The sequence below is a fragment of the Paralichthys olivaceus genome, chromosome 15 (assembly GCF_024713975.1).
Source record: "Paralichthys olivaceus isolate ysfri-2021 chromosome 15, ASM2471397v2, whole genome shotgun sequence".
In the NCBI taxonomy this organism is placed as follows: Eukaryota; Metazoa; Chordata; class Actinopteri; order Pleuronectiformes; family Paralichthyidae; genus Paralichthys; species Paralichthys olivaceus.
In genome coordinates, this window is record NC_091107.1 from 16,012,359 (window position 1) to 16,024,039 (window position 11,681).

General features: G+C 40.9%; 1 protein-coding gene across 3 annotated transcripts; it reads right to left on the bottom strand.

Annotated features, from left to right (window-relative positions):
• Positions 1–420: 420 nt before the first annotated feature.
• Positions 421–9,913, bottom strand: LOC109628727 (protein phosphatase 1D). Of its 3 annotated transcripts, none has more exons than XM_020086039.2 (7): positions 9,197–9,913; positions 6,414–6,642; positions 5,741–5,865; positions 5,437–5,618; positions 4,544–4,771; positions 4,149–4,236; positions 421–2,857 (listed from the first exon to the last, which is right to left on the bottom strand). In XM_020086039.2, exons 1-6 carry the CDS (start codon positions 9,738–9,740, stop codon positions 4,153–4,155), a joined length of 1,392 nt encoding a protein of 463 aa, XP_019941598.2. In that variant the 5' UTR covers positions 9,741–9,913; the 3' UTR covers positions 421–2,857; positions 4,149–4,152. The 3 variants fall into 3 exon arrangements, with proteins under 3 accessions (XP_019941598.2, XP_019941597.2, XP_069366030.1); XM_020086038.2 differs by having other exon boundaries at positions 4,149–4,332; XM_069509929.1 differs by lacking the exon at positions 4,149–4,236 and having other exon boundaries at positions 9,197–9,897.
• Positions 9,914–11,681: the final 1,768 nt, after the last annotated feature.

Here is an 11,681-nt window from a genome sequence, read left to right on the forward strand (position 1 = left end):
ATTATTTTCCGGGAATGCTTCATTGAATAAAAATCAAAACAAACAATGGAAATATGCCATGACTGACTTACAAAGTTTGTAAAAATTAAGGCAACTTAAATCAATAATTTAATCTTTTTATTTCATGCATTGAAATCAAGATAAACTGCTGCTGCATGTTGTTGATAAAGACTTATTAAATCAGTAGTTGATCGATTAAAAGCTGTAGGATAAAATATCATAGAGGCAAGTTCAATCACTTCACATCACTGCCATCTGCTGGTAGATCATGTAACTGCCAGTGCACAACTGTGACAAATGACCTTGACATTCAAATTGCACACAAGCTCTATTTTAACAAAGCTGATAGAGTTTACAAGACAGGTTACTGAACAGAAACGTGCTGATACTTGTGCGGACACCAAAGCAGAGAAGACAGTAGCAATTGGAAAATGAGAACTTTATTACAACACAGAAACTGTATATCTGGTCAAAGCATGTAAAGTACAGTATGTATTATATATATATATATATATATATATATATTCGACCTGACAACTAGCTCCAGTGGAAATGAAGCCAGACCCAAGTATTGTAACTGTCAAAATACACCACATGCTCATGAACATCCATCACCTCCGGACACTTTCACAATATACAGAGCAGATCTGAGCATGCCAGACTCCTCACGACCAATCACTTTGCATAATAGTGTACTGTACAGACTTCTATTGCATATGGACTCACTGTACAAACATTGACAAACTGCTCTGTAGTACAACTGGAAAACATTAACCTTGTGGAACGGGTTCAGTATGCTGCAGTAGGAATGGTAAAGATGACGGTGGTGAAGAGATGAAGGTCAAGGCCCCAAGTACATCGACATATCCGAGAGATTTGCACCTGTTTGGGGGGGGGGGGGGGGGGGGGGGGGGGGGGGGGTTGTAAAATTCATGTGAAAGCACCTCTGACTAATTTGTGCTAAGGCAACAATGAAACTTCTTTTTAAAAATAAGGCAAACACATCAGCTAACGAGTAGTTGAGCTGCCATATGAACACATGTAAGACCTTTGACCATTTTGTAATTTACTTTAAAACACGAATCGGGCACTTATTGTATTAAATGTACCAAAACACTAGTTAGAGATGCAAACCATATGAGAACAAAGTGGAAGACATTTTTAAATTGCCTAAAGTGAACCTTACAAATAACATCAGTCACCTTCCACTTTGGTACAGGTAATATATTAATACTGGATTTTACCGAGACCAATACAGCAAATATTTCTGCCTTTTTAAAACAAATGTACTTCTACACGGGCCCAATGAGGATGATAAATGGAGGATGTGCTTGGAATGGACCAATATGACTATCCAGCCAAGAAATGACAGAACAAAGTTTTCAGGGTCAGTTCACTCAAATCACACACATCTACACGTGGTCGGATGCCACTCTGGTAAGTGAGAGGATAGCTGTGTTTCAATTCAGGGGCTGCATTTGATGGGTTGCATCACAGGTGCATTAAAACTTTCTGTGTGTCAAACTTCAGCTCTGTTGCTAGGCAACAGCAATAAGGATGGGACGAGCTGGCCCAGCCCCCCGAAGACTGCTTCCTTCATGAGCCACATCCTCGGAAGGATGCAGCTCTTGAATTGAGATGTGATGTATATTGTTTTTTCCTGTTTTTAAGTGAACTGACACTTTAACGTTTCCTCACACACTATGCATACAATTCACCAATAGCCGAGTAACAGTTAAGATCGTGACAGTGCATAATCAGCCACTAATAAAGAAAAGAAAAGAAAAATGTTTTTTAAAAAATCAATAAAATCAATACCCGCATAATTTCCCCGGACCATTTTTGTCAATTCTGTTCCTTTACTTTGCACCCTACATTTTAACCTATGGAACAAGGGGAGACGAAAACTAAGCATCAACAATAGAAGCAGGCAAGTTCCAAGAAACCACTGGTCTGAGGTATTAACCCTATAAAGAGTGACATGTTACAGCAGCCAACGAGTCAAAACAATGTAAAACGCTTAATTAGTAATAATGATACAAATGTTGACTGGAAGAACGCATGCGTCACAATTCAGGTGGATCAATTGATGTTACGTCAGATTGTAGTGATCCATCTTTTTCAAAATACATATTCTGGATATACTGTACATACTTATAAGTATGAAAATAGATTGTGTCAATTGAACAAATCCAAAATTTCAATTCTTAAAGTCCTGAACACTAAAATTTCAAGAGGGGGGTTGGAAGAAGAGGGAAGGAGGAATAACATCAACACATTTACAATCTCAAATTTCTCAAATATTTACAAAAAAAACAAAAGACTGTAAAAAAGTATACATCTAGGAACAGGCCTGCAGCACAACTGGTACATAAGCAAAGTTGACATGATGCCGATTATCTTTCTAGTCTAGGGGGGGGTTGGGAAAACAAGACAAGATTCAGCACACACACAAGGCAGCGTTGTGGTGCTGTGACAGGAGAGCCAGTTCCTCCGAGGAGCTTCTTTCCCCTTTCTGAGCGTGTGTTTCAAGGGATTGTTCACTTGGTGCTTTGCTACAAGGCGTCTTCTGGGGCAAAGGTTTGTCGGGCGACCGGGCGAGTTCCGGGTGTGTGTGCAGTGAACGGCGAGACCTTTTCAATGGCGGAGCAGATGCGCCACAGTCCACTTGGGTAATCGAGTCTTGCTTTTCGTAAACTTCCTCTGAGCCGTGCGACGAGGGCAGTGTGGCCCCAATAGAGTCAACGTCAGGTAAGAGCTGCGCGGTGGCACAGAAGGCTGCTTCATACAGCCCTAACGCCTGCTCCAGAGCCGTGCAACTCGCTCTGAAACGGGAGGAAGTGTTCCCTGCTTCACTCTGCAGAAATAATCAAAAACAAAATCTTTGTCTTCAAATGCTAATTATTCGTTATTATTATCTAATAATGCCAGTACATTCCTAATAAAATACATATTGTTATGCATACATAGAAATTAATTTAAATTATTTTTGACACAACTTGCCACTCATCAATCTAACAGTAAAAATGAGACACAGATGAAAGCCGTTGCAAATGACTCATGAACTAAACTCATGGAAATAAACAATAGTTTAAAACAATGTTGGATTAAGATATGTTCACATGCTACCACATTGAGTTTTTAAGTGATTGTGTGGATTAGAGGATGTGGTCAGTTGTATGAAAAGGTATTAACACCAATAAAATGATCCGTCTTGTATTAATTCACATCCACAGTATGCATACATAAAGAAGAAAAACTTAATATTAATAACTCATAATATTATTAAGTCATAATTTAGGAAATAAATGTCAAAAAATATGAAAAGAAAGTCATAATTTTAGGCCACATGTCATTTCTTTAAGAAACAATCTGAGTGATTGAAGATTTTAAATCCAGAAGCATGGGTTTTCCTGGCTGCTTACTTCCAAATTTTCTTTATTCTCGTTAAAGTATGATTCTTTTCAATTACGACTTTATTCTCTTAAAATTATGACACATTCTTCTAGACATTTGGATTATATTTGTATTTTCTTGTTATTTAGTTTAGTCTTTAAGTTTGTTGTCAAAGTGTAAAATATCAAGCCTAAATCAGATTTCTTTGTCATAAGCTTTTAATAACAACATCTTAGGAATTACTGCCATTTGAATAGATATCTATAGGCTGACATCAGTAACGTTCAATGTTTCACTCTGTAATACTGATATAGTATTGGTATATATAGAAACCAGTGACATTTCTGAGACTCGTTAGCTATTAGCTGCAGTGCGTGCTAATATCATGGCTTTCTGTTGGCATAAAAACCTTTGGTTTTTAATTTCCACAAGGAGATGAAACTTGATAACGTTACTGCTTTTAAACTGGTTGTGTCACATTCATCAATAACTTTAGTTAACAGTCAACAACACATCTAGAAGAGTAGATAATCTTCAGCTCTGTTGCAGACCATTAACCTAATAATATCAACGATTCCAACTGGATTGGATTACTCGCATGTAAGCGGTTGTCGTTGATTTGCTTCCAAATGGCTAAAGTGATTCGGCCAGGTTCATTAGTGGGTCTGGCTACTGAGCTAATGAGTAAATGTTGTCACTGGCCGGTCATGTAGCCGACACCTCGGATACTGTTTTTGTTACGGAGCAGTCACCTCACTACCACTCCAGGCATGTCCAATCCTCATGTTCTTCTCCATATATCTCATCTTCTTCATAAAACATGCCATCCTCATGCTCCGCCTGTTGGCCCCGAAAACAAAAGAGTGATTTGGTGAACGAGTGGTCCTCGGACGGAAACTGTGTGACCGTCGGTGTCTGTGAACCATCATATTTTAACTGTGAAAGTATTAGAATGACAATAAAAATGGACTGAATTAATAAAAAGGACAATACAGTGAATAGCAAACAACAAACAAACACAGAAATATTTTGTACATCGTCAGAGCAGCCCTGAGGTACTTAACCCCAGCAGTGACCCACTCTGCATTTGGAAAATATCTGTCATTTGGTAAATCCTAATGAAACAATACGAAGCTGTGGCACTGACCTGTGGGACCTCGCATGTGTTATAAGGAGTACCCGGGTATGGAACATGGTCCATTCCAGTGGCCATGTCAACAACGATCTCATCTCGATGCATAGGGATAGGAGGTCCACCATGCTCCTGCAGGGCCAGGACAATAACTGTTGTGTTGTCTGCACGGAGCATGCGTTCTTTCCAGAACAGTAGCGCTGTGCATCCAAGCCGGCGGGCACAAGACATTCCCTTTGGCCCCTTTAAGAAACAACCAGATGAAGAAATACAATTTAAAAAATGCCTTTGTGTTGATTTCACATGATAATCTAAATCGAATTGCTTTCAAGATCAAACAAAATATTCATATTCTCAAAACGTTTGCAAACATTATATCCTCTCAACATTGTCTTTCTATTTTTGCTTCGCATTTATTTTATTTTTTAAATCAGACAAACAATAAAAATCATCACACGCTAAAGCCTTGCACACCGAGTCCTGATGAGTTTTATTATTGTATTCGTTCAGAAAACTCATAGAAGGAGGTAAAATGGAGTTGAGCAGTGAGGATGATTTTGTGATCCTCTCGATTCTTGAACAAAAAAAAAGAGAACATTGGGTCGATCCGATCCTGAGAAGCTGCAGGAACAAAGAGAAACTCATCTGCTGATCAAGGAGCTGCAAAATGATCATGATCGCTTCCAAGTCTGTTTCAGGATGTCAGTGGTCCAGTTTGATACACTACCAGCACTGAGACTGCATGTTAAACGAAGAAAACTAATTTATGTGATTTCAGAGTCATGTTAATTTACAACAGGTCACATTTGGGACAAATAGTAAGGACTCGGTGTGCAATAACCTTATCTGTTTGAAATCTAAAACTAATAATTGATACACAAAAAAAATGTATTAGTGTCATTACGTACCACCATTTTGTCATGACTATAACACATATTAACAGCATTCTTGGGTGGCATCATATTCCATAGCCCATCACTGCCAAGGATGATGTAGCGATGCAGCTTGGGGTCAAGGGTCATTACAGTGGTATCAGGCTCTGGCGACACCACAAACTCCCCACTGTAGAAATCATAGCTCCAGAGATCACCTACCAGCAAATAATACAATAGATCACTTTTGGAGGAATCATTGCAGACATATATTGATTTCCAACATCCATTGTCATTTCATGGAAACTAATCCCAGGAATAAAAGGTCATTTTTCTTTACCAAGGGATCGGGCCACAGCCAGGAAGGGGATCTGGTCGATGACTGTGCTCCTCCTCACAGGGCCATTATGGGTCAGTCTAGGCCTCTTCCACACGACACGGTTCACCCCAGATTTCTTCATTACACTACAATTACAAAAAAGCTACTTAAAGCCTGACAGAAAATACTGCGATATTACAGAGGTTCAAGAAAATATCTGCACTCCATGTGATGTTATGTGACCAGAGTTGTTCTGATACCGATACCAGCATCATGAATGCCTCCAATACTGCCATTAATCAACAAGTACCCAAATCTAAGTACTGATCCAGTACTTTGTATTTTAAGTGTATTAGTTCCACACAATTTTCTTTTCTCAGAAATCACTTCTTCATGCTGCAAAACAGCAGTTGTGCTGTACTGCCTCTGCCCCTTTTTAGAGCAGCGAAGAAGAAGGTAATGTGGTGTTAGCCAGAGCTAGCTCAGTGTCAGCAATTTAAAAGGGGTTTAACCTGAGCCAGGCCATACAACAATATCAATCATCACTTCTATACTGGGTTAGTAGCATTTAATATGTTCTACAAGTTGTTGGTAGCAGATCGCTACTCTGTATCAGCCAATATCCAGATATCAGAGTCGGTATCTCTACTTAGCACCTGAACTTAAGGTATAATTCAAACTTTCACCAACTCACCTGCCACCCAGTCGTTCAATCCTCTCTTTTTCTTTCGGGAGTTCGGGTTTGTGGTCTTGTGTTACTTCAAGTGCCTGGAGCGTGATATCAGACTCGTTCTCTTTCACTCCAACCACTACCGCTGAGTCCCCGACATGAGCAACGTACATGTGAACCCCGCGGATCACGATCACGCTGGCTGTGGTGCCCGATGTACTGGGCAGACCAGTGATGGTCTTCGGCCACTCCGCTGTACAGGGGGAAAAAAAAATATTTAAAAAGAGTTACTTATATGTCAAATATATGGTCACGGGGTGGGGGGGGGCAACAAGTGTCACTGGCAACAGATAGAAATAAGTAGGAATTACATGACTAAACCTACAGTATGTCGCACTTACATGCTACACAAATTGAGACGAGGCAAGTCTATTTACATAGCACCATTCAGACACATGCCTGTGGCATTAAAATACAAGAAATATCTGTGATTATTATTAAAATTATTAAAAACAAAACTACTAGAATGTCTCTCAGTTGAGCACATACCTTGGCCAAGGCCCAACATTCCCCACATTTAAATTCACTTGATCCAGATTATCAGTTGAACACACAAAACATGTATTTTTACATTAAGAACCATAAATTAGTACCTGCTTTTTACCCCTGTTTATTTGTTTGACAGATTACTATGAAACTAGGTGGAAGGATGTGGTGTGGGTCAGGGAAGAACCCACTACATTTTGGTGTGAAGCTGAATCAGACAGGTGAAAACAAAACCTCTTTGGCGCAGGTAAAAACAAGAATTATGTGTTAAAGATTTTAAAGAGTTTACATATGTAAATTATTATCAAACTGCAGCAAATAATGTTGTAAGCTCTGATTTTAATGTACTATACATTTAAGCAGAGCTCAGGTTTTCAAGGAGCTTGTTCCACAAGAGCAGAGAAACTGAAAGCTGCCCCACAATACTTGGTTTTGATTGTGGAAATACTGATTCCTGTCCTAGATGACCTGAGGGGGGCTAGATGCTCTGCAGCGTACAAGCACATCAGAGATGTATTCAACCCAGAGACCATTTATACCATTTCCAACAATTTAGCTCTGGTTCTTCAACCTGGTTCAGTTCAGGATTCTTGGTGCTCCCAGCAATCAACCCACATTTCCACCAGTTTTTGAGTGAAACCATTTTCATCAACAAAGCCAGGGTTGTAAAAAACAAAATAAAATCTCCCCATCAATAAGTAGAACAAGGACACCCTGCAGCAGATGGTCTGGCCCCCGCAGAGCCCTGATCTCTGTCAGTCTGGGATTGCATGAAAAGACCGATGACAATAAAGCAAAAGATTATTTTCATTGTTGCTTAGTCTGCCCTTTTTTTTCTCAATTAATTGATCGTTCCTATATCTATATATTTTCCTAGATGCTTTTTTGCACTTAGCCCGATATGATCCCTTCAGATGTGTTGTTTCATCTCACGAACCACACAAACCCCAAAGATTTTGTTTGCAATTATGAAAACCATCCGATTGTAATCAACATTTCAGAAGCTATAAACAGCAAATTATGATATTCAGAGGAAACTGAACACCTGAAGTTCTCAAAATGCTTGTAAACAACCAATCTGCCAAGCACCTTGATAAACCTGTGTGCAAATGTAGCAAGAAGAACTGGTGTTGTTTTAAACACAAAGGGTGATCACACCAAACGTTCATTACCTGAGCCAAGGAGGTTATGTTTACATCTGAATTTCTTACGTTGTTATTTAGCAGGATTAAACAAAAATCTATTTAAATAGAATTTTGCGGAGGGGTGGGGAAGATCCAGATTCTCAGAGAATACCTTGATGAAAAAAGGGACGGATTATTCTAAGTGTGTGTTATTTGGTGCAAATCCAAGGGAATCAAGGGAAATTAAATGTGGTTTCATAAGTGGACTGTTGGACCTTGGTGGAGGTATACACTCTACTAAGTGCTATTCTAGTTAAACCTTTTGATTATTTGTTAGTTCGCAGGATTACATAAAAAACTACTGCACGGAATGGCACTAAACTTGGTGCAAGGGTGTGTTTAGGGAAGAACCCATTACATTTTGATGTGGATGCAGGGATTGATTTCCGCTTTCTTTAACACTGCAAAATTTCACATTCTCACCATTTTCCCAGAGAATAACTCATATCTTGATGGAAACATATCAGGCACATTTAGGGGACAGACATTTATGAGGGTGGGATATTTGGTGCAGCTTGACATAAGCTAAGTGGACTGCTGGGGCCTTATCTGAGGAATGAGCTTCTTCTAACTGTGTGATGTTGAATCTTGCATTGTATGATATTGAGTGTTGAATTCCAAAAAATGTGAAATTGCTTTTGCAAGCACCCTGGCTGTACTTTTGAATGTTTACGCATTGAAGAGTGTTTCATATTAAAATGGAAATAAATGTGTCTGTTAAATTAGCAGTGAATAAACTACATATTCTTCCACTAACAGTAATGTTAAGAATGAATGTCCACCGGTTTACTGCAGCTGCACTCACGGGCCTGTCATGCAAAAGGTATTTACAATATTTTCAGGTCAGAGGTCACAGACCAGACATCTATACTGTTGTGTGAGCTGTTCAGCCTTGTAGTCTCTGGGTTTTAATGGTGATCACTGGTTTGCCTGTGGGGTCATGCCAACCGTGTGGTGCTCACTGTGATGAGTCTCCAGAGGACTGGTCCTCACATGAGCTGACCCACTCACCCTTTTATCTGAGCAACGATCATGATCCCACACTGACAGTAAACATGAGGTGAACGCTCCACTTACGCAGCTCCTTCCACATGGCGTGGTGACATGCGATGAAGCCTTTTCGGAGAGCGGCGCACACCTCGCTGTGATCCTTCGACCAGAAGCCGCGCTGCCTCTTCAGCAGCTCCCACAGATTGTCCCGGGCGAAGTGTGCGGCTTCCCGGCCCCCGTGACCGTCGAACACGGCGAAGAACGCCACGGACCTGCGCGTGTCAACGACGCGCTCTGCGTCTTTCCCGGCCGGTTCCGGTGCCTTACCGCCGCCGCTGTTGTTATCGCCGCTGTCCTCGTTGGATAAACTCTCCACCCACATCGCAGAAGCGGGACCAGATTCTGCGGCGACGTCACGTTCATCCCGCGCCTCGGTGTCGGTGTGTCCGGCGGCTTCGCCCTCCGCTCCCCCCAGCTGTCCTCCATCAGGCTGCCGCTGCGACTTTGGATGATCCTCCGCTGGCGCCGCCGTCGGCTCGTACTCGATTTTTATCTCGACAACATCCTCCATGTATTTCCTCCCTCCCTGCTCGGAGAACGCGCTCATTCGGAATATTATCGCGTCGTCCATGATCGTGAGCGCCGGCGGGGAGCGACCTACGCGGTTAAAGGGAACATCAAGCTGCTAACTGCGGCTCGAGACCTCGAATTTTGAACCGATTTTGCCGCGATTGTGTGTCCGAAGGCTTCCTTCCTTTTTGTTTATCTTCTCCAAGACGTCCCGCTGTACGCGATGACGTCACGCTCCCCCCACCTATGAATCCAGCGACCACGCATGGCACGCCGGACTGCCGCGGTGCCTTTACTGGCGCTCGGCAATGTCGGAATTACACGAGGCGTTCACATTACAGACCTAACATTAAACCGCAAACTGTCTTAACTGTGACTCTTCGGCCACTCGCGTGATGTTAAATATTTCAAAGACACATTTTATTATCATAATAATTTGATAGTCATGATTTCTCCACATGTTGATTCAGCAGCCGGGCCACATTTGATTGCAGTGGTGCCTTTACTGGCGCTCGGGAAGGTCGGAATTACGTGAGGCGTTTTAATCAACACATCACAAAAAACTACAAAATGTCTCAAAATCATAATTTAAATGTGGCGACGTCACGTTTCATTTGCCAAACACAAATTCTTCGATCATGAAAATTCAACAGGGATTCATAAAGTTGACTCTTGAGACGTTAACGTGGCAAACATGCTAACAACACAACAGCCATGGAGCGGTGAAAGTGTATTTATATGTGTGGGGGGTGACATACATTCACTCATGTATCCGTGTTTTTACAAAGGTACAATTACAGCTAACATATTTTAAATGTTGGGAGAATGTCCATTTATCACAACAGTAGATAATCACTAATCTAATCTGCTAATCTTCTCCACTGGGACCCAATGCAATGGAATAAGTGCAAACATTGTGTTCAGCTAAACCATATTGTTGTATTTTGACCTTTAATTTCCCATTTTTAATTTTCAAAGCACATTATAACTGTGTTTGCTTTTGTGGCAGGGAGTGGAGTGGTTTAAATTAATTAAGGGGAGAGGTCGAAATAACTGAGGTAACAATAATTTAGGGACCAACAACGCCACCTGGGGCCTTGCACCCCTGGATATAATGTAAATCAAAAAAATATTTTAATGAAAAGAAACCTAAAGGGACACAGGTTCATGACTGAGGAGGCAGAGACAGCAAATTATATAATGCAACTATGTTTATTGATTCAAATAATTCAAAGAAATCAGGATTGGACCTAAAAGAGAAGAAAAGAACTGAAGCTGGTGGAGACAAAAACAAAGTTCAGACAAATATAAGGTAAGTAAACAATAATTAGTTTATTAACAGAATACAATATCTAAATTGTAAGCCGGCTAAAGCCAAAAAGCTCTAATGACTATAACAGAAAACTAAAATCAGTGGGCTGGGGCCTCAGTGGGAGGCAGACTATTGGAGAAGTGCCTCACCTCAAGCCTGGGGTGCAACAATACAAAAAATCACAGCAAAACATGCACTAAAAGTTCCCCAGTGCCTACTTGCACGCAACAAGAGTGAGGCCCTCACCACGGTGCCTAGCCCCCCCACTTGACGACACCCAGTCCGCACTGAAAATCAAAGAAAGAAACAAAGAAACTTCCTGAAACAAAGAGAACAAAAAGTTAACAAAACCAACAACCTAATTGATAATTGAACAAAATCTCAAAACATACAGACTCAAAACAAACAGTCAACAGAAATGTACCTAAACTAAGCAAACTTAATAAATCAGGACCAAAGTGCAAAACAGACAAACAAAGGCAAACCTAACAAAAGCAGAACAACAGGTAACCACTGAGCCAGCTGAGGCCTTTTATACTGCACCTGGGCAGGGGGAGGAGCTTAGGGAGGAGTCTTGCTGAACTACCTGGGCTGCGTTCACAATGCTTCACACTATGAAAATAAAGTTTATTTCAAATAGCACTTACTAGATCGCATATCCCTGCCAAGGCCCACCAGTAGCCTTCCATT